This window comes from Chelonia mydas, chromosome 13 (assembly GCF_015237465.2).
Source record: "Chelonia mydas isolate rCheMyd1 chromosome 13, rCheMyd1.pri.v2, whole genome shotgun sequence".
Classification (NCBI taxonomy): Eukaryota; Metazoa; Chordata; order Testudines; family Cheloniidae; genus Chelonia; species Chelonia mydas.
Genome location: NC_051253.2, coordinates 33,881,589 through 33,907,218, shown reverse-complemented (window position 1 = coordinate 33,907,218; position 25,630 = coordinate 33,881,589). Strand labels below are relative to the sequence as shown.

The 25,630-nt window shown below is 46.9% G+C and overlaps 1 protein-coding gene and 2 pseudogenes across 1 annotated transcript; 1 reads left to right on the top strand and 2 right to left on the bottom strand.

Moving 5' to 3' along the window:
* Positions 1 to 1,086: 1,086 nt before the first annotated feature.
* Positions 1,087 to 2,808, top strand: LOC102940107 (annotated as a pseudogene).
* Positions 2,809 to 4,840: 2,032 nt separating this feature from the next.
* LOC102940330 lies at positions 4,841 to 5,764 on the bottom strand (annotated as a pseudogene).
* Positions 5,765 to 22,939: 17,175 nt separating this feature from the next.
* LOC102940547 (olfactory receptor 1019) lies at positions 22,940 to 23,884 on the bottom strand. Its single transcript, XM_007067497.4, has one exon. It carries the CDS (start codon positions 23,882 to 23,884, stop codon positions 22,940 to 22,942), a length of 945 nt encoding a protein of 314 aa, XP_007067559.3.
* Positions 23,885 to 25,630: the final 1,746 nt, after the last annotated feature.

Below are 25,630 nucleotides of genomic sequence, written 5' to 3'. Positions count from 1 at the left end.
AGTGTAGTAAGCAAGACACAAGAAGTAATTCCTGTGCTCTACTCCACACTGATTAGGCCTTAACTGGAGTATTGTGTCCAGTTCTGGGTGCCACATTTCAGGAAAGATGTGGACAAACCGGGGAAAGTCTGGAGGAGAACAACAAAAATGATTGAAGGTCTAGAAAACATGAGCTATGCAGGAAGATTGAAAAAAATGGGTTTGTTTAGTCTGGAAAAGACAAAACTGAGGGGGGACATGATAACAGTTTTCAAGTACATAAAAGGTGGTTACAGGAAGGAGGGAGAAATGTTGTTCTCCTTAACCTCTGAGGATAGGACAAGAAGCAATGGGCTTAAATTGCAGCAAGGGCGGTTTAGGTTGGAAATTAAGAAAAACTTCCTGTCAGGGTGGTTAAGCACTGGAATAAATTGCCTAGGGAGGTTGTGGAATCTCTGTCACTGGAGGTTTTTAAGAGCAGGTTAGACAAACACCTGTCAGGGAGGGTCTAGATAATACTTAGTCCTGCCTTGGGTGCAGGAGACTAGACTCGACGACCTCTCACGGTCCCTTCCAGTCTGACGAGTCTATGATTGCGACTGGGCTCATTCACCTCTGTGGTAGGTGCTGCTCCCATTTAGAGCAGTATAACTAGGGAATAATTTCGTGGCCATTTATACACCTGACAGCAGAATCTGGCCAATTAGTTCCCAGATTCCCCTCAGCACACTGAGGATTGTACCATTTATACACCATTATCCAGAGCTCACCCACCTCTGGGTAACAGAGGTATACAAGTACCTCAAAAGCAATTGGGCCCAATTCTCCTGTCCCTCACCCTGGTGTAAACCAGAAGTAACTCCATTGGGTTCCATTGCTCTGATTCTATTTTCTCTCACCCCAATGTAAACCAGGAGTAACTCCACTGGAGTCAGTGGGCTGTTCTCCCCCACTCCCCCCATTCCCATGTTAGGCCAATCTTCACAAGCTCAGGATTTGACTCAAGGAAATTAAGGTGGTTCTCACAAGAGGAGAGTTATTTTACTGATCTAATCCTCTTGCTCATATCCCCCTCCGCAGCCATCACATAATGTCATGAGAAATAAAATGTCCAACCGAACCACCATGACCAAGTTCCTTCTCCTGGGATTCTCTGACTTTCGGAAGCTGCAGATTCTGCACTTTGTGGTGTTTCTAGGGATTTACCTGGCATCCCTGATGGGGAATCTTCTTATCTTCATGGCCATAGCCTGTGATCACTACCTTCGCTCCCCCAGGTACTTCTTCCTAATGAATCTGGCCATCCTGGACCTCGGCTCCATCTCTGTCCCCGTCCCCAGATCCATGGCCAATTCCCTCATGAACACCAGGTTGATTTCCTATGCTGGATACGTTGCCCCAAGTCTTTTTCCTCCTCTTCTTGAAGCCAGCAGATTTTTGCCTTCTCACCATCATGGCATATGTCATAAATATAAAGGGAAGGGTAAACACCTTTAAATCCCTCCTGGACAGAGGAAAAACCCTTTAACCTCTAAGGGGTTAAGAAGCTAGGATAACCTCTCTGGCACCTGACCAAAACGACCAATGAGGAGACAAGATACTTTCAAAAGCTGGAGGGAGGGAGAAACAAAGGGTCTGTCTGTGTGATGCTTTTGCAGGGGACAGAACAGGAATGGAGTCTTAGAATTTAGTAAGTAATCTAGCTAGATATGTGTTAGATTATGATTTCTTTAAATGGCTGAGAAAATAAGCTGTGCTGAATAGAATGGATATTCCCGTCTATGTGTCTTTTTGTAACTTAAGGTTTTGCCTAGAGGGATTCTCTATGTTTTGAATCTAATTACCCTGTAAGGTATTTACCATCCTGGTTTTACAGGGGTGATTCTTTTTACTGTTTCTTCTATTAAGATGTTTCTTTTCAAGAACTGAATGCTTTTTTCATTGTTCTTAAGATCCAAGGGTTTGGGTCTGTGGTCACCTATGCAAATTGGTGAGGATTTTTATCCAACCATCTCCAGGAAGGGGGGTGCAAGGTTCTGGTGAGGATTTTGGGGGGAAAGATGTTTCCAAACAACGCTCTCTCAAAATTAAACCCGGTTAGAAGTTTGGTGGTGCAGTGGAAGTCCAAGGGCAAAAGGTAAAATAGTTTGTACCTTGGTGAAGTTTCAGCCTAAGCTGGTACAAGTAAGCTTAGGAGGTTTTCATGCAGGTCCCCACATCTGTACCCTAGAGTTCAGAGTGGGGAAGGAACCTTGACTGCGTATGACGGATATGTTGCCATCTGCCAACCGCTGCTCTATGAGAGAGTGATGAACAGGGGAGCTTGTGTCCAAATGGCAGCCAGGGCCTGGATCAGTGGGGTTCTCTACTCCATGCTACACACTGGGAACACATTTGCATTGACCTTCTGTGGTGGCAACATGGTGGGCCAGTTCTTCTGTGAAATCCACCAGCTGCTCAAGCTAGCCTGTGCTGATTCCTATCTGAGCGAATTTGGGGTTCTTGCCTTTAGTTCGTGTTTAATCTTAGGCTGTTTTGTTTTTATATTGTGACATACATTCAGATCTTCACCACGGTGCTGAGAATCCCCTCTGGGCAGGGCCAGCATAAAGCCTTCTCCACCTGCCTCCCTCACCTCACTGTAGTCTCCTTGGTTGTTTGCACTGGTGTCTTTGCCTACCTGAAACCCACCTCCACTCTACATCAGGTCTGGATCTCGTGGTGACTGTTCTCTATTCCGTATTACCGGCCATCATGAATCCAATTATCTACAGCCTGAGGAACAAGGAGATCAAAGCTGCCCTGAGGTGACTGACTGGGTGGAGGTAATTCATCAAAAGTTCATTTTCTGCATTCCTCTAATAAAAGTTTGCTCAATTAGCATCTTCTTATTGATGTCAATTATTTCCAGGACCAAACAGTTTCCACAAAAACAGGTCTGATTCTGATCTCAGTTCCACTAGTGCAATTCATAGACTCATAGAATCATAGAAGATTAGGGTTTGAAGAGACCTCAGGAGGTCATCTAGTCCAACCCCCTGCTCAAAGCAGGACCAACACCAACTAAATCATACCAGCCAAGGCTTTGTCAAGCTGGGCTTTAAAAACCTCAAAGGATGGAGATTCCACCACCTCCCTAGAGAACCCATTCCAGTGCTTCACCACCCTCCTAGTGAAATAGTATTTCCTGATATCCAACCTAGACCTCCCCCACTGCAACTTGAGACCATTACTCCTTGTTCTGTCATCTGCTACCACTGAGAACAGTCTAGATCCATCCTCTTTGGAACCCCCCTTCAGGAAGTTGAAGGCTGCTATCAAATCCCCCCTCACTTTTCTCTTCTGCAGACTAAATAATCCCAGTTCCCTCAGCCTCTCCTCATAAGTCATGTGCCCCAGCCCCCAAATCATTTTTGTTGCCCTCCACTGGACTCTCTCCAATTTGTCCAGATCCTTTCTGTAGTGGAGGACCCAAAACTGGACGCAATACTCCACATGTGGCCTCACCAGTGCTGAATAGAGGGAAACAAGCACTTCTCTCTATCTGCTGGCAATGCTCCTACTAATGGAGCCCAATATGCTGTTATCCTTCTTGGCAACGAAGGCACACTGTTGACTCATATCCAGCTTCTCATCCACTGTAATCCCCAGGTCCTTTTCTGCAGAACTGCTGCCTAGCCACTCAGTCCCTAGTCAGTAGCAGTGCATGAGATTCTCCCATCCTAAGTGCAGGACTCTTCACTTGTCCTTGTTGAACCTCATCAGATTTCTTTTGGCCGAATCCTCTAATTTGTCTAAGTCCCTCTGTATCCTATCCCTACCCTCCAGCGTATCTACCACTCCTCCCAGTTTAATGTCATCTGCAAACTTGCTGAGGGTGCAGTCCACACCATTCTCCAGATCATTAATAAAGATATTGAATAAAACTGGCCCCAGGACTGACCTCTGGGGCACTCCGCTTGATACCGGCTGCCAACTAGACGTTAAGCTGTTGATCACTCCTCGTTGATCCTGATGATCTAGCCAGCTTTCTATTCCCCTTATAGTCCATTCATCCAATCCATACTTCTTTAACTTGCTGGCAAGAATATTGTGGGAGACCGTATCAAAAGTTTGCTGAAATCAAGTCCACCACTTTCCCCATATCCACAGAGCCAGTTTTCTCATCAGAGAAGGCAATCAGGTTGGCCAGGCATGACTTGCCCTGGTGAATCCATGTGGACTGTTCCTGATCACCTTCCTCTTCTCCAAGTGCTTCAAAATGGATTCCTTGAGGACCTGCTCCATGATTTTTCCAGGGACTGAGGTGAGGCTGACTGGTCTGTAGTTCCCCGGATTCTCCTTCTTCCCTTTTTTAAATATGGGCACTATATTTGCTTTTTTCCAATCATCTGGGATCTCCCTCGATTGCCATGAGTTTTCAAAGATAATGGGCAATGGCTCTGCAATCACATCAGCCAACTCCCTCAGCACCCTTGGATGCACTGCTTCCAGCCCTATGGACTTGTGCATGTCCAGCTTTTCTAGATAGATAGATAGATCGATAGATCGATAGATAGATAGCATGTATGGGGATAGATAGATGGATGATAGATTGGGGTGTATGGAGATAGATAGATTAGATAGACAGATATTTAAGGGGACAGGGAGGTAGATTTTGATCTTATTTATACAGGTGTATTATCATTATAAATTATATTGACCTAAGATGAGTTTTCCTAAATACTTACCAGTGTAAATACCTCAATGTGCATAAACAGATTGCATGTTATGTTCTCAAGGAAACAATAATGTCATCAGTTGATTATATTTATAAAGAAACATGGAATGAGACAATGGTCACGGGAGAAAAACGGCCAATTTATTTTTTGGAGAATAGCCTTGACCTGATCATTTTCCACAGTGCAGCTTTGATCTCTTATTCCTCATGCTGTAGATGATGGGATTCATCATGGGAGGCACCACAGAATAGAGAACAGCCACCAGGAGATCCAGACCTGAGATTGAGTTGGAAGTGGGTTTAATGTAGGCAAAACTAGCAGTGGAAACAAACAAGGAGACCACAGTGAGGTGAGGGAGGCAGGTGGAGAAGGCTTTATGCCAGCCTTGCTCCGAGGGGATTCTCAGCACAGTTTTGAATATCAAAATATACAACACAACTATTAAGACAAAACAGCTTAAGGCAAAGCACGCACTAACCACAATAGCTCCAGTTTCACCGAGATAGGAGTCATAGCAGGTGAGCTTGAGTAGCTGGGGGATTTCACAGAAAAACTGATCCATCTCAGTGTCTCCACAGAAGATTATTGCAAACGTGTTCCCAGTGTGCAGGGCAGAATTGAGAACCCCACTGATCCAGATGCCAGCTGCCATTCGGACACATGCTCTCCTGTTCATCACTGTCTCATAGTGGAGTGGTTGGCAGATGGCGACGTACCGGTCATAGTCCATGATGGTCAGTAAAGGGAGCTCAGTTGTAGAGAAGAAAAGGAAAAGAAAGACTTGGGCAACGCATCCATAATACAAAATGGATCTGGTGCTCATGAGGGAGTTGGCCATGGACTTGGGGACGATGGTGGAGATGGTGCCAAGGTCCAGATGGACATATTCATCAGGAAGAAGTACATGGGAGTGTGAAGGTGGGGGTTGAGGGCTACGGCTGTGATGATGAGGAAATTCCCTGTCAGGGCTACCAGGTACATCACTAGAAGTGCAAAACCTGCAGCTCCCAAACGTCAGAGAATCCCAGGAGAAGGAACTCGGTCACCGTGGTACAGTTGGACATTTTCTTCCTCAGTTCATTGCTTACTGCCTGTGGCTGGAAGGACAAAAACAGTGGTCAGGGTCCATTGCAGCCAGTGTAGGCCTTGCTGGAGCCCTAGGCATCACTAACAGTATGAACAAAAGGCTGCTAACCAAAGTAGGCCTTGCCTTGGCAGAATAATAACACACCAAGTATTGGCTAATGAAGCAAGCATTCTCCTGACCAGAGAGGATGGTACAGGAACACTCAGAGTTCTTGAGTAATTACATGAATTCCCAAGAGATTGAACAATGAACACACTGACCTCTTGTAACGATAAGGAAGGGATGACAGGATAACAGATGAGGAAATTTTGTTCGAACTAGCCGGTACCAGGTGTAGGGTTGGTAACTAACAACATCTGGAGTGTGATATGTATTTTGTTTGTATCCATGTATAAAAGGAGAAGTCATAGGAGGAGCACTTTTGTAGCGGCTGAGGGGACAGCATCCTGCTATGTTGACTAAGCCTTGTCATGGGCCTCTATATGTTAGTGTCCCTGTGACCTGTTTGACAGGGCGCTAGGACCATGCTTTGATGACAATAAACCTGGCTGAACGCCTTCACTGCCTGTGGTCTCTCTTTATGAACAACATGGAGGTTTGCTGAATCTGGCAGCAGTGTAATGCACACTGGATATGGTACTAGACCAAGAGGTCTGGGTTCTGGCCCTCTTGACCTCCACTAAGTCCATCTGTCCTCCATGGCAGGGTCTACAGGCTTTGGCTGCTTGGTTCCACTCATGCTCTGAATTTAAAATTACTAGTCTGTACCAAACAAATTCTGTTTGCTATCAGCCATCTGGCAGCTACCCTGCTGAAATGGAAATAAGAATGCATATAATAGAATCATAGAAACATAGGGTTGGAAGAGACCTCAGGAGATCATCTAGTCTAATCCCCTGCTCAAAGGAGGACCAACACCAACTAAATCATCCCAGCCAAGGCTTTGTCAAGCCGGGCCTTAAAAACCTCTAATGGTGGATATTCCACCACCTCCCTAGGTAACCCATTCCAGTGCTTCACCACCCTCTTAGGCTGGTCTACACTATGAGTTTATATTGGATTTAGCAGCATTAAATCGGAATTAACTCTGCACCCATCCACACAACGAATCCATTTTTTCGACATAAAGGGCTCTTAAAACCAATTTCTGTACTCCTCACCAACGAGAGGATTAGCTCTGAAATCGACATCGCCGTTTTGAATTAGGGTTAGTGAAGTCACACAAATGAGGGTCATTCGTGTCAGTTGCCAGCTTGTGCAGATCAAGGAGTGACTGGTTCACATTCTTTTCCAGGTGCACCATTGTGACCGCTCTGGACAGCACTCTGAACTCAGATGCACTGGCTAGGTGTACAGGAAAAGCCCAGGAACTTTTGAATCTCATTTCCTGTTTGGCCAGGTGAGCTCATCAGCACAGGTGACCATGCAGACCTCATCAGCACAGGTGACCATGCAGTCCCAGAATTGTAAAAGAGCTCCAGCATGGACCGAACGGGAGGTACTGGATCTGATCTCTGTATGGGGAGTGGAATCCGTGCTATCAGAACTATGTTCCAAAAGACGAAATGCCAAAACATTTCAAAAAATCTCAGAGGCCATGAGGGACAGAGGCTACATTAGGGACGCAACACCGTGCCTCATGAAACTTAAGAGCTCAGACAAGTGTACCAGAAAACCAAAGAATCAAATGGACGCTCCGGGACAGAGTCCCAGACATGCCACTTCTATGCTGAGCTGCATGCAATTCTAGGGAGGGCCACCACCACTACCCCACCCCTGTCTGTGGACTCCAAGGATGGGATACTCTCCGTCATGGCTGAGGATTTTGCAGATGGGGAAGATGATGATGAGGATGACGAGCTTGGGGAGAGCACACAACACACCGTTTTCCCCAACAGCCAGGATCTTTTTATCACCCTGCCTGAAATACCCTCCCAACCCAACGAAGCCAGAGAAGGGACCTCTGGTGAGTGTACCTTTTAAAATATAATACATGTTATAAAAACAAGCGTTTTTTAATGATTAAGTAGCCCTGAGGACTTGGGATGCATTCGTGGCCAGTACTGCTACTGGAAAAGTCTGTTAACGTGTCTGGGGATGGAGCGGAAATCTTCCAGGGACATCTCCATGAAACTCTCCTGGAGGTACTCTACAAGCCTTTGCAGAAGGTTTCTGGGGAGAGCAGCCTTATTCCGTCCTCCATGGTAGGACACTTTACCACGCCATGCTTGGAGCAAGTAATCTGGTATCATTGCATGACAAAGCCTGGCAGCGTATGGTCCCAGTGTTTGCTGGCATTCAAGCTACATCCGTTCTTTATCTTTCCGTGTTATCCTCAGGAGAGTGATATTGTTCATGGTAACCTGGTTGAAATAGGGGAATTTGATTAAGGGGACATTCAGAGGTGGCCGTTCCTACTGGGCTGTTTGCCTGTGGCTGAAAATAAATCCTCCCTGCAGTTAGCCACACGGTGGGGGGAATAGGGGGAGGGGGACCATTGGCGCTGAGCTGTTCGCGTTTGGCTAGCAGGGATCTTCCCTGATACCAGCCAGACGGTGCGGGGAGGGGAAAAGTGATCATCCCAGAGAATTGGATTGTGGGGAGGAGGTTAGTTTGGTTTCTGCTGCTGCACGTTAACAGGAAAACTGCAGCAGTAAATTGTCAACGGGCTTTGCTTAGTATGGGAAAGGAGGGGGCTGCTGTTATGAAGGTTGCAGAAGCTGAAAGGCTATGTCTTACCATGGCCGCCTGCAAGCTGAATTCTGTCGCCCGGCCCTGCGTGTGTGATCTCTAACACCAAAGCCGCAGGCACTCAATATAAGATGCAAAATGCGACCTTGTACCAAAATCACATGTGCTATGTAATGTGAATAGTGTTGTTCACCGTGAAAGAGTATAGCCATTGTTCTGTAAAATGTATCTTTTTAAATACTTCACTCCGTTTTTTTCCTCCAGCAGCTGAAAATGTTTCAAGCCTCCCTCCTCCATCCCAGAGGCTATCTCAGATAAGCCGGCGAAAAAAACACGCTTGCGATGACATGTTCTCTGAGCTCACGCAGTCGTCCGGCACTGACAGAGCTCAGCAGAATGTGTGGAGGGACACAATAGCAGAGTACAGGATGGTGGCCGACGAACGTGAGGAGAAGTGGCGGCAGGAAGATCAGAGGAGGCAGGAGGCAACTCTGGGGCTCCTGCGGGATCAAACAGACATGCTCCGGCATCTGGTGGAGGTTCATGGATGGCAGCAGGATCACAGACTGCCACTGCAGCCCCTGCTTAACTGCCCTCCCTCCTCCCCAAGTTCCATAGCCTCCTCACCCAGATGCCCAAGAGCGCGGGGTGGGAGGCTCCGGGCACCCAACCACTCCACCCCAGTGGACAGCCTGTCATAAATATAAAGGGAAGGGTAAACTCCTTTAAAATCCCTCCTGGCCAGAGGAAAAATCCTCTCACCTGTAAAGGGTTAAGAAGCTAAAGGTAACCTTGCTGGCACCTGACCAAAATGACCAATGAGGAGACAAGATACTTTCAAAAGCTGGGAGGAGGGAGAAAAACAAAGGGTCTGTGTCTGTCAGTATGCTGCTTTTGTCGGGGATAGAACAGGAATGGAGTCTTAGAACTTTTAGTAAGTAATCTAGCTAGGTATGTGTTAGATTATGATTTCTTTAAATGGCTGAGAAAAGAACTGTGCTGAATAGAATGACTATTCCTGTCTGTGTGTCTTTTGTGTAACTTAAGGTTTTGCCTAGAGGGATTCTCTATGTTTTGAATCTAATTACCCTGTAAGGTATCTACCATCCTGATTTTACAGAGGGGATTCCTTTACTTCTATTTACTTCTATTTCTATTACAAGTCTTCTTGTAAGAAAACTGAATGCTTTTTCATTGTTCTCAGATCCAAGGGTTTGGGTCTGTGGTCACCTATGCAAATTGGTGAGGATTTTTACCAAACCTTTCCCAGGAAGTGGGGTGCAAGGGTTGGGAGGATTTTGGGGGGAAAGACGTGTCCAAACTATGTTTCCCAGTAAACCCAGTTAGAGTTTGGTGGTGGCAGTGGATATTCCAAGGGCAAAGGATAAAATTAATTTGTACCTTGGGGAAGTTTTAACCTAAGCTGGTAAAAGTAAGCTTAGGAGGTTTTCATGCAGGTCCCCACTTCTGTACCCTAGAGTTCAGAGTGGGGGAGGAAACTTGACACAGCCCAAGCAACAGAAGGCTGGCATTGAACAAATTTTAAAATGGCCTTTTCCTTCCCTCCTACCCTCCTCCCACACCCCACCTGGGCTACCTTGTGAGTTATCTCCCTGTTTTTATAATCAATTAATACATTAAGAATACATGTTTTTTAAACGATAGTGACTTTATTTCCTTTGCAAGCAAGCTTTGATTGAGGGTGGGAGGGTGGGTGGCTTACAAGGAATTAGAGGCAACCAAGGGGGTGGGTTTTCATCAAGGAGAAACAAACAGAAGTGTCACACAGTACCCTGGCCAGTCATGAAACTGGTTTTCAAAGCTTCTCTGATTCGCACCGCTTCCTGCTGTGCTCTTCTAACCACCCTGGTGTCTGGCTGTGCGTATTCAGCAGCCAGGCAATTTGCATCAACCTCCCACCCCACCATAAACGTCTCCCCCTTACTCTCACAGAGATTGTGGAGCACACAACAAGCGGCAATAACAATGGGAATATTGGTTTCGTTGAGGTCTGAGTGAGTCAGTAAACTGCGCCAGCGACTCTTTAAATGTCCAAATGCAAACTCTACCACCATTCTGCACTTGCTCAGCCTATAGTTGAACAGCTCCTGACTACTGTCCAGGGTGCCTGTGTATGGCTTCATGAGCCACGACATTAAGGGGTAGGCTGGGTCCCCAAGGATAATTATTGGCATTTCAACATCCCCAACAGTTATTTTCTGGTCTGGGAAGTAAATCCCTTCCTGCAGCCATTTAAACAGACCAGAGTTCCTGAATATGCGGGCGTCATGAACCTTTCCCGGCCATCCCACGTTGATGTTGCTGAAACGTCCCTTGTGATCCACCAGTGCTTGCAGCACCATTGAAAAGTACCCCTTGCGGTTTATGTACTGGCTGCCCTGGTGGTCCGGTCCCAAGATAGGGATATGCATTCCGTCTATAACCCCACCACAGTTAGGTAATCCCATTGCAGCAAAGCCATCTACTATGACCTGCACATTTCCCAGAGTCACTACCTTTGATAGCAGCAGCTCAGTGATTGCGTTGGCTACTTGCAACCCCCACAGGAGATTTGCCCACTCCAAATTGATTCCCGACTGACCGGTAGCTGTCTGGCGTTGTATGCTTCCACAGGGCTATTGCCACTCACTTGTGAACTGTGAGGGCTGCTCTCATCTTGGTATTCTTGCGCTTCAGGGCAGGGGAAAGCAAGTCACAAAATTCCATGAAAGTGCCTTTACTCGTGCGAAAGTTTTGGAGCCACTGGGAATCATCCCAGACCTGCAACACTATGCGGTCCCACCAGTCTGTGCTTGTTTCCCAGGCCCAGAATCGGCGTTCCATGGCATGAGCCTGCCCCAGTAACACCATGATCTCCAAACTGCGGGGGAACAAGGTTTTAGAGAAAAGTGTGTTCATGTCCTCATCACCGTGCTGCTGTTGCCTCCTCGCCTGGTTTTTCAGGTGCTGGTTCTGCATACACTGCATGATAATGCGCGAGGTATTTACAATGCTCATAATTGCTGTGGTGAGCTGAACGGGCTCCATGCTTGGTGTGCTATGGCGTCTGCTCCTGCTCGGGCAATCCAGGGAAAAGGGCGCGAAATGATTGTTTGCCGTTGCTCTGGCGGAGGGAGGCGTGACTGACAACATGGCTTACAGGGTTGGCTTACAGGGAATTAAAAATCAACAAAGGGGGTGGCTTTGCGAGAAACAGAATGGCCCCCTCAAGGCCAGAACTCAAAACTGGGTTTAGCAGGCCGTTGATTTCACGGAGGGAGGGAAGAGAAAATGAATACAAAACAAATCTGGTCTATTTCTTGTTTTGATCCACTTTATCTATCTTTATACATCTTGCTGGCAGCAGACTGTGCAGTACGACCGCTAGCCATCATCATCTCCTGGGTGCTTGGCAGAAGACGGTGCAGTATGACTGCTGGCCATCGTCTTCTGCTGGCTGAAGATTAAAAGACAGTGCACTGCTGGTAGGACTGAATCGCCATGAGACAAAACTTAAAAAGGAAATGACCTGGCTGAGTCACTCCCATGTTTGCCCAGGCACCCTTGACCTCATCGAGGTCAGTTAAAAGAGCACCCTGGACTACATCAATGATTGTTCTGGAACCTTCCCTGTTACCTTACCCAGGGAAAAGGGACCTACTTAGCCTGGGGCTAATATATCTGCCTTCTATTACTATCCTATAGCCATCTGGCTCGACCCTGTCACAGAACAGAGTTCTGATAGCACGGATTCATCTCCCCATACAGCGATCAGATCCCGTACCTCCCGTTCGGTCCATGCTGCAGCTCTTTTGCGATTCTGGGACTCGATCATGGTCACCTCTGCTGATGAGATCTGCACTGACCTGCAGCTCACCACGCTGGCCAAACAGGAAATGAGATTGAAAAGTTCGCGGGCCTTTTCCTGTTTACCTGGCCAGGGCATCTGAGTTGAAAGCGTTGTCCAGAGCAGTCACAATGGAACACTCTGGGATAGCTCCCAGAGGCCAATACCATCAAATTGAGACCACACTACCCCACACTACCCCAAATTCGACCTGGGAAGATCGATTTCTGTGCTAATCCCCTCATCGGGGGAGGAGTACAGAAATTGATTTTAAGAGCCCTTTAAGTAGAAAAAAATGGCTTTGTTAGTGCTGGGTGCAGGGTTAAGTTGATCTAATGCTGCTAAATTTGACCTAAACTTGTAGTGTAGACCAGTGCTCAGTCTGCTTTCATGGAAAATTTTTATTATTCTTGAAAAGAAAGAAATCCTTAGTTTTCAACTTAAAATTTCAAGTCTTCAGCTGAATTCTCCAAAAACTATGGGGAAAAAACGTCATGTTCAGTGTTTATGGTGAAAATTCATAATTTTCCAGAGGGGGAAAACAATTCTGGCCAGCAGCAGATGTCTTCATTAAATTGACACTAAAAGTCTAAAGGAGTTCATATTGTAATTTCACATTTATGTTCTTCAAAATCCCTGTATATGAATCCCCCCAAATCTATACCTGAAATAGCAAACTTACTGCACTGGGCTTTGTGGAATTTGTCTCAGCTTGCGATGTATTCAATTCTCAAGCATCAGAATTGTTTGGACAGTAACTGTCTGTCTATCTAGCACCCATCACTGTATTATCCAGCTGCCATTGCCCTGTCCAGTCCCTCGATGTCCTGAGTTGCCGAGTCTCTCTGAGGTTCCTAGAAGACCAGGATCCACTCCACAGATGGGGGCTCCCTGCTCCCCTAGCTTGGGCAGGCTTGGCTGAGAGGTGAAGGACTAACTGGGACTGATGCCCCTCCCAGATTTAGAACTGACCCTGGCTTGTGCAGGCTTCAGACGCTGACAAAGCCCAGGATGTCCCTGCTCTGGGGTTACATAGCTGAATCTGGTCTCCAGGACCATGAGCCCAGCTTTGATCTTACCTCTGAGCAAAGCACCCTGACAACCTGCCCTAGTCTCCCTTAACCCCGCAGATGGGGAGCAGCACCTGCCCTGGATCTCACACAATGGCTGAATTCCTGGAAGGACCCTTGGCTAAAAACAAGGCAGGGCTGATGCTCAAAGGGGGTCCCAGGAGGTTGCAGAAATAAACCTCCATAACCTCAGGTCTCCTGGAACAGCCTGTTGCTTCGTTAATGCCACTTAATGACCTCTGGGGAGAGGGGCCCAGAGATGTTTTTTCTCCTGCATTGCGTCAGCAGCTCTTGGGATGCAGCCACCAGAGGAGCCCACAGCTCAGGCTGCCTGAGGTTGGTCACTCAGAGGTACCCAGAGCCAAAGACTGAAAACTAAGAGCCAGATCCTGAAGTGGTGTAAATTGATACAGTTCCATTGACTTCTGAGTAGCCAGGGCTATTTACACCTGCTGGGATTTGGCCCATTGACATCCATGGACCTACCTCAATTTACACCACCTGGGGATCTAGTCCATTACACAGGGTCCAATCCATATCTTTTTAGTCTGTGAAACTGAACTTGAAGAAGAGTCAAAAGTACCCAACCCATCTGCCCTTTCCTAGCTCCTTGTCCTTGGGGATTAATTACAGTGTAACTTCTAATGGCGAACCTCAGTGTATTGGAGGTTTTCTGTAGCTGATCTTCACTCTCTATGGGGATGAATGGTCCAACTTACATTCTTTCTTTCTGCAGAAAACACTAAGATAAACGGCTCCTTTGGCTGCAGATCCAATTCTGCATGCTATTTTTTAAAATGTGGAATTCCCTTTGGTTGTGGGTATGTCAGAGAGATTGAACAGCTACCAAGGCCCAGATCCCCAGGGAGTCTAAATCAGCCATTGCATCGCTGCAATCAATGGGACAGATCTCCATCTGGTGTGTAAAGTGGCTATCATTTTACTGGAATCAGTGGGGCCTGATCCCTGGCTGGCATAAATTGGCAGAGTGCTATAGAGCTATGCCAGATTCCACGAGCTGAGTGTGTGCACCCGGACATAAGCAAGGCAGTGTACATCGACCTAGTAAGTGCCAGTCAGTGTCTACACTAGAATGGTGCTCCCACTGAGGTAAGTGACCAATTACATCGACCTAACACCGCCAAAGTTCCAGATTTGGCTAAGAGCACCCTGGAATGGGGGCAGAGCTGTGAGGGTCAGATTTCTCAGCTCAGCTGGACCAGTGCCAGCGTAGAGTATCTCCATTCACATCAATCAGCAGTGTAATGCTGATGAGTTTCTGGCCCAGAGACTCGGGGCTAAGCTCAATAGTGATGTAAACACGGGTGGAAGTCACTTATCTGCTGTCATTGTATTATAGGTGGGCTTGGAAGGATCAGCTTTTAATTGGTTAAATGCCAATAAACTTGGGTTGTGCCTCACACATGCCAGCCTAGAACAAATATTTCCATCAATAGGAATCAAAATGTAGGCAAAGTAAGAAAAGTACTGCCTGAGCATTTCTTAGAGCCACTTTCTTTTGACGTGTGAGGTTGATCATTTGCGTTTCAGTGGTGATAAAACTTCAGCTTGTTGAATCTCAACTTCTCCGGTCATTAAGTAGCTATTTTCTGACCCCGTCCCCATAATTTCCTACAACTGTGAAAATTTAAATAAATACGAAGTGGAAAAAATACTGAAAAATAAACCTTGATATCATCCGTCACAGTTATAAAAGAACAAAAATCAACATCTGCCAAGCCTAGTAACCTTGGTGTAAGTGGTAAAGGCCCATTACATGCCCGCCCCCCGCCCCCGGAACTGGGGCCAGGAGCGGGGCTGCAGCTTGGCGGGGGGGCAGACGGGTAAAGGGGAAGGGGCTGGAGGAGGTTCTAGGGCCGGGAACAGGGCCAGGAGTGGAGTCATGGCCAGGTGCTGAGGCTGGGGGTGGGGCTGGGGCTGGGATTGGAGCTGTGGTCAGGGCCCAAGGCTGGGGATGGGGCTAGGGATGGAAGCCAGGGCTGTGGCTGGGGGCAGAGCAGGGCTGGGTAGCTCTCATTCTACTCCCCACCATGGGGGCTGGGCCAGGCCCTGCCATGCCCCCCTGACTGTTCCTCCATGCCCCACAGTTTGGGGACCACTGATGAAGTCACATCCAAGCTGAGAAGGGGTAGGCCCAGTCCTTGACCTAGCAATAATCTAATTTTGTCATAAAGACAGATTTGTATTTGACTGTGACAGTCAGTGAGGCAAATTCTGCTGAAGAAGAGGAGAAAGATTTGGAAAACCCATCCAAAATAAGAACAAAGCCTGCGGGAACTGGCCATGGATTTGGGAATGATGATAGAGACAGGCCATAGCTCTAGAATCTTCCATGGGCAAGAAAATCAGAGGTGGGGTTATGCAACGAGATGCTCCAACATAGGAACAAACATATAACCAGGCATCACTGACATTCAGCTCTTGTCAACTGGCAGCTCCATAGCACCCTGCCAATTCACACCAGCTGGGAATCTGACCCATTGACCGCGCTGGAATGGTGCTGAGTTGAACCAGCTGGGAATCCAGCCTTTCATTTTGATTCAATCTCTCTGTTGTATTGGCAATCAATGTGAATTAACCATGTAAACATGGGCCTGCAGCATTGCACTAGGGTTGTTCCCTCTGCCACTCGAATCCCAACCTTCGCCCTCTCCTTCCCTCCACAGGAGTCACACGAGTTCCTCGGGAGAAAAGGTCCAGTTGAACCTCCATGACCGAGTTCCTTCTCCTGGTATTCTCTGATGTTCGGGAGCTTCAGATTTTGCACTTTGTTTACCTAGCAGCCCTGGTGGGGAATCTTCTTATCATCACAGTTGTAGCTCACGAACACCATCTTCACTCTCTGATGAACTTCTTCCTGGTCAGCTTGTCCTTCATAGACCTTTGCCACATATGTCTCATAGTCCCCAAATCCACAGCCAATTTCCTAACCAGCAGCAGATCAACTTATTACTCTGGATGCATTGCCCAAGACTTTATCTTTGTTTTCTTTGCTACATCTGAGCTTGCCTTATTCCCTGTCATGAAGTTTCATGATACGTCGCCATCTGCAAACCACTGCAGTACGTGAACATAGGAACGGCCAGACAGGGTCAGACCAATGGTACATCTAGCCCAGTATCCTGTCTTCTGACAGTGACCAATGTCAGGTTCCCCAGAGGAAATTAACAGAACACGTAATCATCAAGTGATCCATCCCCTGTCGCCCATTCCCAGCTTCTGGCAAACAGAGGCTGGGTACACCATCCCTGCCCATCCTGGCTAATAGCCATTGATTGACTTATCCTCCATAAACTTATCTAGTTCTTTTTTGAATGCTGTTATAGTCTTGGCTTCCACAACATCCCCTAGCAAAGAGTTCCACAGTTTGACTGTGCATTGTGTGAAGAAATACTGCCTTTTGTTTGTTTTAAACCTGCTGCCTACTAATTTCATTTGGTGATCCCTAGTCCTTGTGTTATGAAAAGGAGTAAATAACACTTCCCTATTTACTTTCTCCACCCCAGTCATGATTTTAAAGACCTCTATCATACCCCCCCTTAGCAGTCTCTTTTCCACGCTGAAAAGTCCCAGTCTTATTAATCTCTCCTCATACAGAAGCTGTTCCATACCCCTGATCATTTTTGTTGCCCTTTTCTGAATCTTTTCCAATTCCAATATATCTTTTTTGCTATGGGGCGACCACATCTGCACACAGTATTTAAGATGTGGCCGTACCATGGATTTATATAGCAGCAAAATGGTATTTTCTGTCTTATTATCCATCCCTTTCCTAACGATTCTCAATGTCTTGTTAGCTTTTTTGACTGCCACTGCACATTGGGTGGATGTGTTCAGAGAACAATGACTCCAAGATCTCTTTCTTGAGTGGTAACAGCTAATTTATACCCCATCATTTTATATGTCTAGTTAGGATTGTGTTTTCCAATGTGAATTACTTTCCATTTTTCAACATTGAATTTCATCTGCCATTTTGTGCCCAGTCACCCAATTTTGTGAGATCCCTTTGTAGCTCTTCACAGTCTGCCTGGGATTTAACTATCTTGAGTAATTTTTTATCATCTGCAAATTTTGCCACCTCACTGTTAATCCCTTTTCCCAGATCATTTATGAATATGTTGAATAGGACTTGTCCCAGTACAGACGCGTGGGGGACACCGCTATTTACCTCTCTCCATTCTGAAAACTGACCATTTATTCCTACCCTTTGTTTCCTATCTTTTAACCAGTTACTGCTGCTCTCCATGCCTCAGTGTCCCCATCTATATAATGGAGACTAAGCCCTTTTGGAGTCAATGGGGCCAGATCCCCAGCTGATGGGAGTGGGCAGAGCTCAGGTGAGGTCAGTGTGGCAGTGTGTGTGGGGCAGATCCAGAGGTGGAGAAGCCAGGACCGAGCAGCAGAGTCCATCCCTTGGTGCATAAATTACCCTAGTGGGGGCTCCAGTCTCCTCCCTTCCCCACAATGAAGCTTCTCCAGGCCTGGCCCCGGACGTCTCTGCTTGGCTCGCAGTGTTGTTATACATTGAGGCACTCGTTAAAGGGGGCTGCTGTGATGTGCTCCCCTCTCCCCATCTTGTGTGTGCTAGAGGCATCCAGCAGGTACTGGTCAAAGTCAGAGGCACAATACTGGACTAGAGTCCCTTGAGGGGAAAGACTCCAGATTCTATTCCTTGCCCCTGTGAGTTAGCCAGTATCCCAACATTGGGTCCAAATCATAGCCCGCCCCACCTAACCTGTTCCCCATCCCTCTGATCGAGGAAGCTTCCTGGGGGCCAGGTCAGATATGAATACCTGTTCACTTTAATTTGAATCCCTTTGAACCTCTCAGACATGGGTGGGGTTTCAAAGAAGTCAAAGAAAATTGGTACCCAACTTAGGTTGAAAGTGAGTTATTTGAAATAAAGAACGGAAAAACAATCCATTTGGGGCTGAATGAAGGGTTTTGTTCAATGGAAATGGAACTTTTTTTTTCATTTAGTTACATGGGGGGAGGGGGTTGTTACCATTTCTATTTTTAAAAACAAATCTAGCTAAATTTATAAATGAAATGTCAGTCTGACACAAAAAGTAGAAAGGTTTCATTTAAGAACTGTCCAAACGAACCATTTCAATTATTTTTTTTCTATTTGGCCAAAACTATTAATTAAATTCAACCTAAATACACAAATAGTTTCAGTTGCCCCAAACTGCATTTTTTCAGTGAATAAACTATTCAAGTGAAAAATTTCACCTTGCTCTAATTACTGTTATATATTATTATAATTCTAAGTTATTACAAACTTGTATTCACCTTCTATGAAGTTAGTTGACACTTGCCGTTCTGTTCATGCCCATGGTTAAGCACTGTAATAAATTGCCATGGGAGGTTGTGGAATCTCCATCATTGGAGATTTCTAAGTGCAGATTAGACAAACACCTGTCAGGGATGGTCTTGATAATACTTAGTCCTGCCCTGAGTGCAGGCGACTAGACTAGATGACCTCTCGAGGTCCCTTCCAGTCCAACAATTCTATGATTCTATGATGCTTAGAGACCATGATTTCTCATAAACATATCAGTTTTTGGATGTTTATGTTGTGACATAAAAATGAATATATACCAGTGAAAGGAATTCCTAGCCAATCTCTGCTTCTGTCAACACATGCCAGGAACCCAAAGTGTCCAAGAAAATTCCATGTGCTCAGAAATAAACACAAATTTGCAGAGGAGAGCTATAAAAGATATTAATAGATTCATAGATTCCAAGGCCAGAAGAGATAACTGTGACCATCTAGTCTGACCCCCTGTATAACACTGGCCAGAGAACTGCCCCCAAATAATTCCTAGAGCAGAGCTTTTAGAAAAAAACATCCCATCTTGATTTAAAAATGATCAGTGATGGAGAATCAACCGTGATCCTTGGTAAATTGTCTCAATGACTAATTATTCTCACCATTAACAATATATGCCTTATTTCCGGTCCGAATTTGTCTCTCTTCACCTTCCAGCCATTGGATCATGTTAGACCTTGCTCTGCTAGATTGGAGCCTATTATTAAATATTGGTTCCCTAGGTAAGTATTTATAGACTGGGATCAAGTCAGCCCTTACCCTTCTCTTTCTTAAGCTAAATTTATTGAGCTCCTGGAGTCTATAAGGCATATTTTCTAATCCTGTAATCATTGTCATCGCTCTTCTCTGCACCCTCTCCAGATCTGAGGACTGGAGAAAATACCTCCAAGAAGAGACTTAATGAGCTCCAGATGTTCAACGGATCAAACAGAAGATTGAGAGGTGACTTGATTGCAGGGTAAAAGCACCTTCCTGGGGAGAAAACATCAGGCAGTAAAGGGCTCTGGAATGGAGCAGAGAATGGAAGAACAAGAACCAATGGGTGAAAGTTCAAGCCAGACAGTCAAGTGAGAAATTAGGTGTCACTTTATAACACTGAGGGTGAGTAACCATGGGAATCAATTCCCAAGAGAATTCTTTGTTGCTTGATGTCTGCCTGTCCAGGCTGCAGGCCCTTTGGGAACGTGTTTCAATCAAACACAAGTTATGTGGCTCAATACAGGGGGAACAGGGGCCATTTAATGGCCAGTGCTATACAGGTCAGACAGGAGGTCCTCTCTAGCCATAAAACCTATGAAGCTCCAAGTCTGTTTACAAAGGTCCTAGAACGTAGCTGTGTGACTCCAAATCTGGATTTAATGTTTGACTCCTGTTTGTTTTTGTCTTTTCCATCCCATCTGAAAGAGCTGTCAGGACGTCAGGTCTTGGGATTTGTGTGGTTTGGGTTATCTGACAAGAGTCTGAAACTACAAAGTGTAAATGGGATGACAAGAAAGGGCAGGAGAAAGTTGAAATGGGATGACAAGAAAGTTGCACAAGAGTCAGTCTGCATGTGCTGATTGTCCTGGCTTGGCTGCCTAAAGAACAGACCAGAAGACTCACCAGAGTTTTATTAATTCAACAAAAATATGAAGATAAAATAGGAACCATGGGAAGAAAACCAAATCTGGCATCAGTGAGACAAGACTAAGTGTCGTCTCTGACCACCAGGTTTCCAATCGAGAGGACAATTGGAATGTGGGACAGGACATACCCCATTGGCCAGGCGTATCTGGTGACACAAAGCTGGAATAAAATGGAGAATGATTGTGGTTTGTCACATCTTGGTGTGTCAATAGAGCATGAGGGAGCTAGGAACAACACTAACCTGGGGACCTAATTCTGGCCCATTGTCTCGAACGAAGAGATACCGATTTACAGCAGCTGGGGAGCTGGCCCATTGACTCCAGTGTAGCTACTGCTGACTCACACAAGCTACTGATTGGGTCCATTGACCCCAGTGGAGGTACAGCAAATTCCCACCAACTGGGGGTCTGGCCAATTGACCCCAGTGGGGCTATGGCTGATTCACACCAGCTGGGGGTCTGGCCAATTGACCCCAGTGGGGCTATGGCTGATTCACACCAGCTGGGGGTCTGGCCAATTGACCCCAGTGGGGCTGTGGCTGATTCACACCAGCTGGGGGTCTGGCCAATTGACCCCAGTGGGGCTATGGCTGATTCACACCAGCTGGGGGTCTGGCCCATTGATTCCAATGGGGCAATGGCTGATTCCCATCAGCTGGGGATCTGTCCCATTGATTCCAATGGGGCTATGGCTGAGTCACACCAGCTGGGGGTCTGGACCATTGATTCCAGTGGGGCTATGGCTGATTCCCATCAGCTGGGGATCTGTCCCATTGATTCCAATGGGGCTATGGCTGAGTCACACCAGCTGGGGGTCTGGCCCATTGATTCCAGTGGGGCTATGGCTGATTCCCACCACCTGGGGTCTGACCCATAGACTATAAGGCCAAGAGGGAACATTCGGCACATGCTGCCTGACCTCCAGCATATCCTAGGCCAGAGAACCTTCCCCTTGGCTCCTGTACTGAGCCCAGCTCCACGTGTTAAAATTATAACATTCGTTTCTGGGGTTTGACATTAAGGAAGGACCAGAGATAGAGACGAATCTAGGAGAAGAAGTATTGGATCCAACCATAAGGTCTAAAACACCCCAGCTAAATCAGTCATTGCTGCAGTCACAGCCAGGATTCTCCCCCCGGAATATTGCTATCACCACAGGGATCGCCTCACACACCTAACGGGTCACTAATGTGCAAGCACCCAGTGGCACCCCACCCTCCCAAAGTTACAGTCACAGGAACCTTGCAATAGGTCCACCCAGAAAATCATCACGGACATTGGACGGGACAGACAATCAGCTGTTTGGGGCAGGAACTTTCTTTCAATTCTGTGCAGCACCCGGCACAATGCGGTTTCTGGTCCATTACTCTGGTCACTGGGGCTATGAATTAACGATGAAATAATAATCAATTCTCAATTGTCAGCTACCCATAATTATTGGTCATTAGATCCTCTCTTGGCAAAAAATATTTCACCCAACCATTTTTCCAAGGAGCAAAAGGGGTGTTTGACCAAATCAGGAACGTTTGCAGGAAAATGTCATTTTTGTGGACAATTTCCAGTTTTCCATTGAAAACTCAGAGACTGAAAGTTTTTCAATTTTTTGAAAGAATGCCTGTTTAACCAACTGTTTTCAAAAACAATATTTTTGATCATAAATGTTTTTAAAAGCAATCGTTTTGACCATATCCTGAGACATTTTACCCAAAACAGTTTTTTGAAACTGAGCATTTTTACCAAACAGTAGATGCTTTTACCAAAAACTGAAACATTTCACCCAAAATGCTTTCTGAAACTGAAGATTTTTATCAAACACTAGATGTTTTAATTAATAACTTAATATTACAAACAACTGTTTTTGAAAAAAATATTTTGGGGGGTTTATTTTTGTTGCAAAAACCAAACCAAACAAAAAAACCCAAAAATATTTTTGTAGGATTTTTTTCTACAAAACAAAGCTTTTATTTATTTATTTATTTCACGTGAAAATAATTGGCATTTTTCAACCAGTTCTGTGATTTCTGCAATTAACAAAACAGCTTCATAACAGATGATACATATAGACGATGGATACACCATTATGGTGTCTTTTGAAGCCTTTTGGATTGCGGTTTCCCAGGTACAAATTTCAAGCAAGCAAAGCAGGAACGAGCAGGAGGGTTTCTCATGACTCTGTTACCCACTCTTTCTCCTAATGGGAAAATGACTCAGAAATTGTTGACGTTTTGTCTAAAAACCGAAATTGGACTTCTTTTCATTTTTTAAAAGGTTTTCAGCAAAGAAAAACAAAAACCTTTTATGCCAGAAACCCCAAAATGTTACACACAATACTGCTGAAAAATGAAAAATGTTCAGAGAAAACCAGAAAAAAACTTTTGGATTTGGCAATTGGAAAAACAATCTCTTGTATGTACACCCCCCACCCCAAGTTTTCCTTGCAACTGGGTGTGGAACCCAGGAGTCCTGACTCCCGCCACCCTGCTCTCCCAGCTAGACTCCATTCCCCTCCCAGAACCAGAGGGAGAACCCAGGAGTCCTGGCTCCCAAGCCAGTGCACCTGCCTTCCCTAGCTCCTAGCCAGGGCTTTTCGGAGCGCCCCTTTCACATCCTTGTTCCTCAGGCTGTAGATGATGGGGTTGAGCATGGGGGTGACAATGCCATAGAGCACGGGCAGTGCCCGATCCTGGTCTTGTGAGTAGGTGGAGTTGGGGCGGATGTAGGTGAAAATAATGGTGCCAAAGTAGAGGCTGACCACAGTCAGGTGGGAGGCGCAGGTGGAGAAGGCCTTGAGGCGCCCTTCCCTCGTGCGGATCCTGAGAACGGCCATCACAATGTACACATAGGACACCAGAGTCCCCAGGAAGGAGCCCAGGATCACGGCACCCCCCAAGGCAAAAGTGACAGCCTGATTGGTCTGGGTGTCAGAGCAGGAGAGCTGGAAGAGTGGGGGAATGTCGCAGAAGAAGTGGTGGAGGATGTTGCTCCGGCAGAAGGAGAGGATGGACATCAGGGATGAGTGCACGGCCGAGTTGGTCAAGCCCATGGCCCAGGCGGCTGCAGCCAGCAGGGCGCACACCCGCCGGCTCATGAACGCAGCGTAGTGCAGCGGGTGACAGATGGCCACGTAGCGGTCGTAGGCCATGACCCCCAGTAGCAGGCACTCGATCCCCCCAAAGGAGATGAAGAAGAACATCTGGGAGAGGCAACCGGCCCATGAGATGGACTTGTCCTGCGACAGGTAATTGGCCAGCATCTTGGGCACGGTGGAGCTGGTGTAGCCGATGTCCACCATCGAGAGGTTGACCAGAAAGAAGTACATAGGTGTGTGGAGCCTGGAGTCCAGGCTGACCAGCAGTAAGATGAGCATGTTGCCCATCAGGGCCACCAGGTAGATGGCTGTGAAGACCCCAAAGAGGATGAGCTGCTCTGCTGGGTTGCTGGAGAGACCAAGGAGGATGAATTTGGTCACTGAGGTGTCGTTCTCCCTCCCCATTGGCTCCAGGGGGTCCATCCCCTGCAGGCAGAGGAAGGTCAGTGGTGTGAGAGTTGGCCTGAGACATTTACCCTCCTTGTGAGCTGAACTGTAAAGAGTGAGGGAAAGTCCCTACACGGTCACAGCAACCTACACTAACAGCAGTGGGTATGAAAGGGAGATGGAGATTGAATTGGCCCAAACAAAAGGCCTCCGGGTGTCCCTCAAGGCCTGTGACAAGCTTATGTCTGGGAAACGAGAGGACTGTTGGGCCAGAAATCAGTTAACCTAAATTGTGTGTTGGAAACTGGGGGACAAATCAGTGAGGGAGGGACCATTCTGCCTACCACTCCCTTCGGGGCCCTTCACGACAGAGACTTGGGGTGGGGGGGGCAGGAATGAGGAAGAAGAGATGGGGGCTACTGGAGTGAAATTCACCATCAGGGCTGCTCCCCACCCCATCCCTGATCCAGGCCAGAGAGAGGGACCCAGATAACATCGTCACCCCCTGTCTGCTCCGGAGAACCACAAACACCACCTGGGATGAAACGGGATCGACTTTAACAACAGCAGTTCCGACAACAGCAGCTCCAGCCTGTCTCAGCTCACTTCTCTCCCCCCGTGAGGTTCATTATCACCAGCACAGATACCATCTCAGAGACTGGCAGACAAGCCGGATTTCCTGCCCAGACTGTCCCAGCACAAGGGAAAGGGAACTAGGGGGGTTGTGCAAACTACAGCCGGATTTAATGCTTCACAGTTCAAAGATTTGGGCTTTTCCCCTCCTTTCCTGTGGCGTTAATCAAAGGTTAAGGGCTGTTTTCGGCATGTTTGCCATGGCACGAGCTGGGGGAGGTCTCTGGGTCCCAATCCCTGCCCCTTGTTTCACACTGTCTAGTGCTGGACAGTGATGGGCTCTGTTAGCACCTTGGCCCATTTAGTCCACCTACATTCACACAACAGGGGCCACCAGCAGAGAGCTGGCGGGACCCTTAGGAGACTGAGCCTGCATTCCCAGTGCTGCCACACAGTGACTCAGGGCCAGACCTGCAGAGATGTTTAAAGGCCAGATTGCAAAGGCATTTGGGCATCTAATGGGATTTTCAAACCTCCGAGACACCTGCACCATAGAAAACAAAGTGAGTTAGGCACCTAGATGTGTTAGAAACTCTGACCTGGCACCAAAACATTGTTACAAATGCAGCCTCTCGTGCCCAGATGGAACTGGTAAAAAAAAAATTGGCAAAACTTTTTTCCGTGAACATACATGTCATTTTGTCCAGACCAAACAGTTTATTGGCATTGGAATGGTTCCAACAAAAACTATCACTGGGAAGGTTTCTCCACCTCCAGGGAGGAGTTTTGGGTGACAAGGAGATGCCATAACAGCCAGGGAGTTGGGGCACTTTCCTGGGGTGGAGTAAACCCAGCTACAAGTCCCTGCTCTGTCTAGGGATGGAACCTGGGAGCCTTGATTCCCAGCCCTCCAACTCTAACCTATGAGATCCTACTCCCCTCCTGGAGCCAGGGATAGAACCCAGGAGTCCTGGCTCCCCATCCCTCCGGCTCTACCACTAAACTCCCCACTCCGCCCAACCCCGAGCCAGGGCTAGAAACACACCTCATTGGACCCCACTCCCCTCTGAACGCTAGCTACATTATAACAGGGCACAACAGAGAAGCCTGTTCTTCATGTTCTCGATGTTGTTTCCCTTTGCTTTGTCGTTTGCTCGTTCCCCATAAATATCTCATCAGTACCTGGGTCTTTCATCTCTCGTTGCCCTG

Excerpts from the sequence above, each read along its gene's own strand:
- LOC102940547 (XM_007067497.4), bottom strand. The coding sequence starts at position 23,884 with ATGGACCCCCTGGAGCCAATGGGGAGGGAGAACGACACCTCAGTGACC.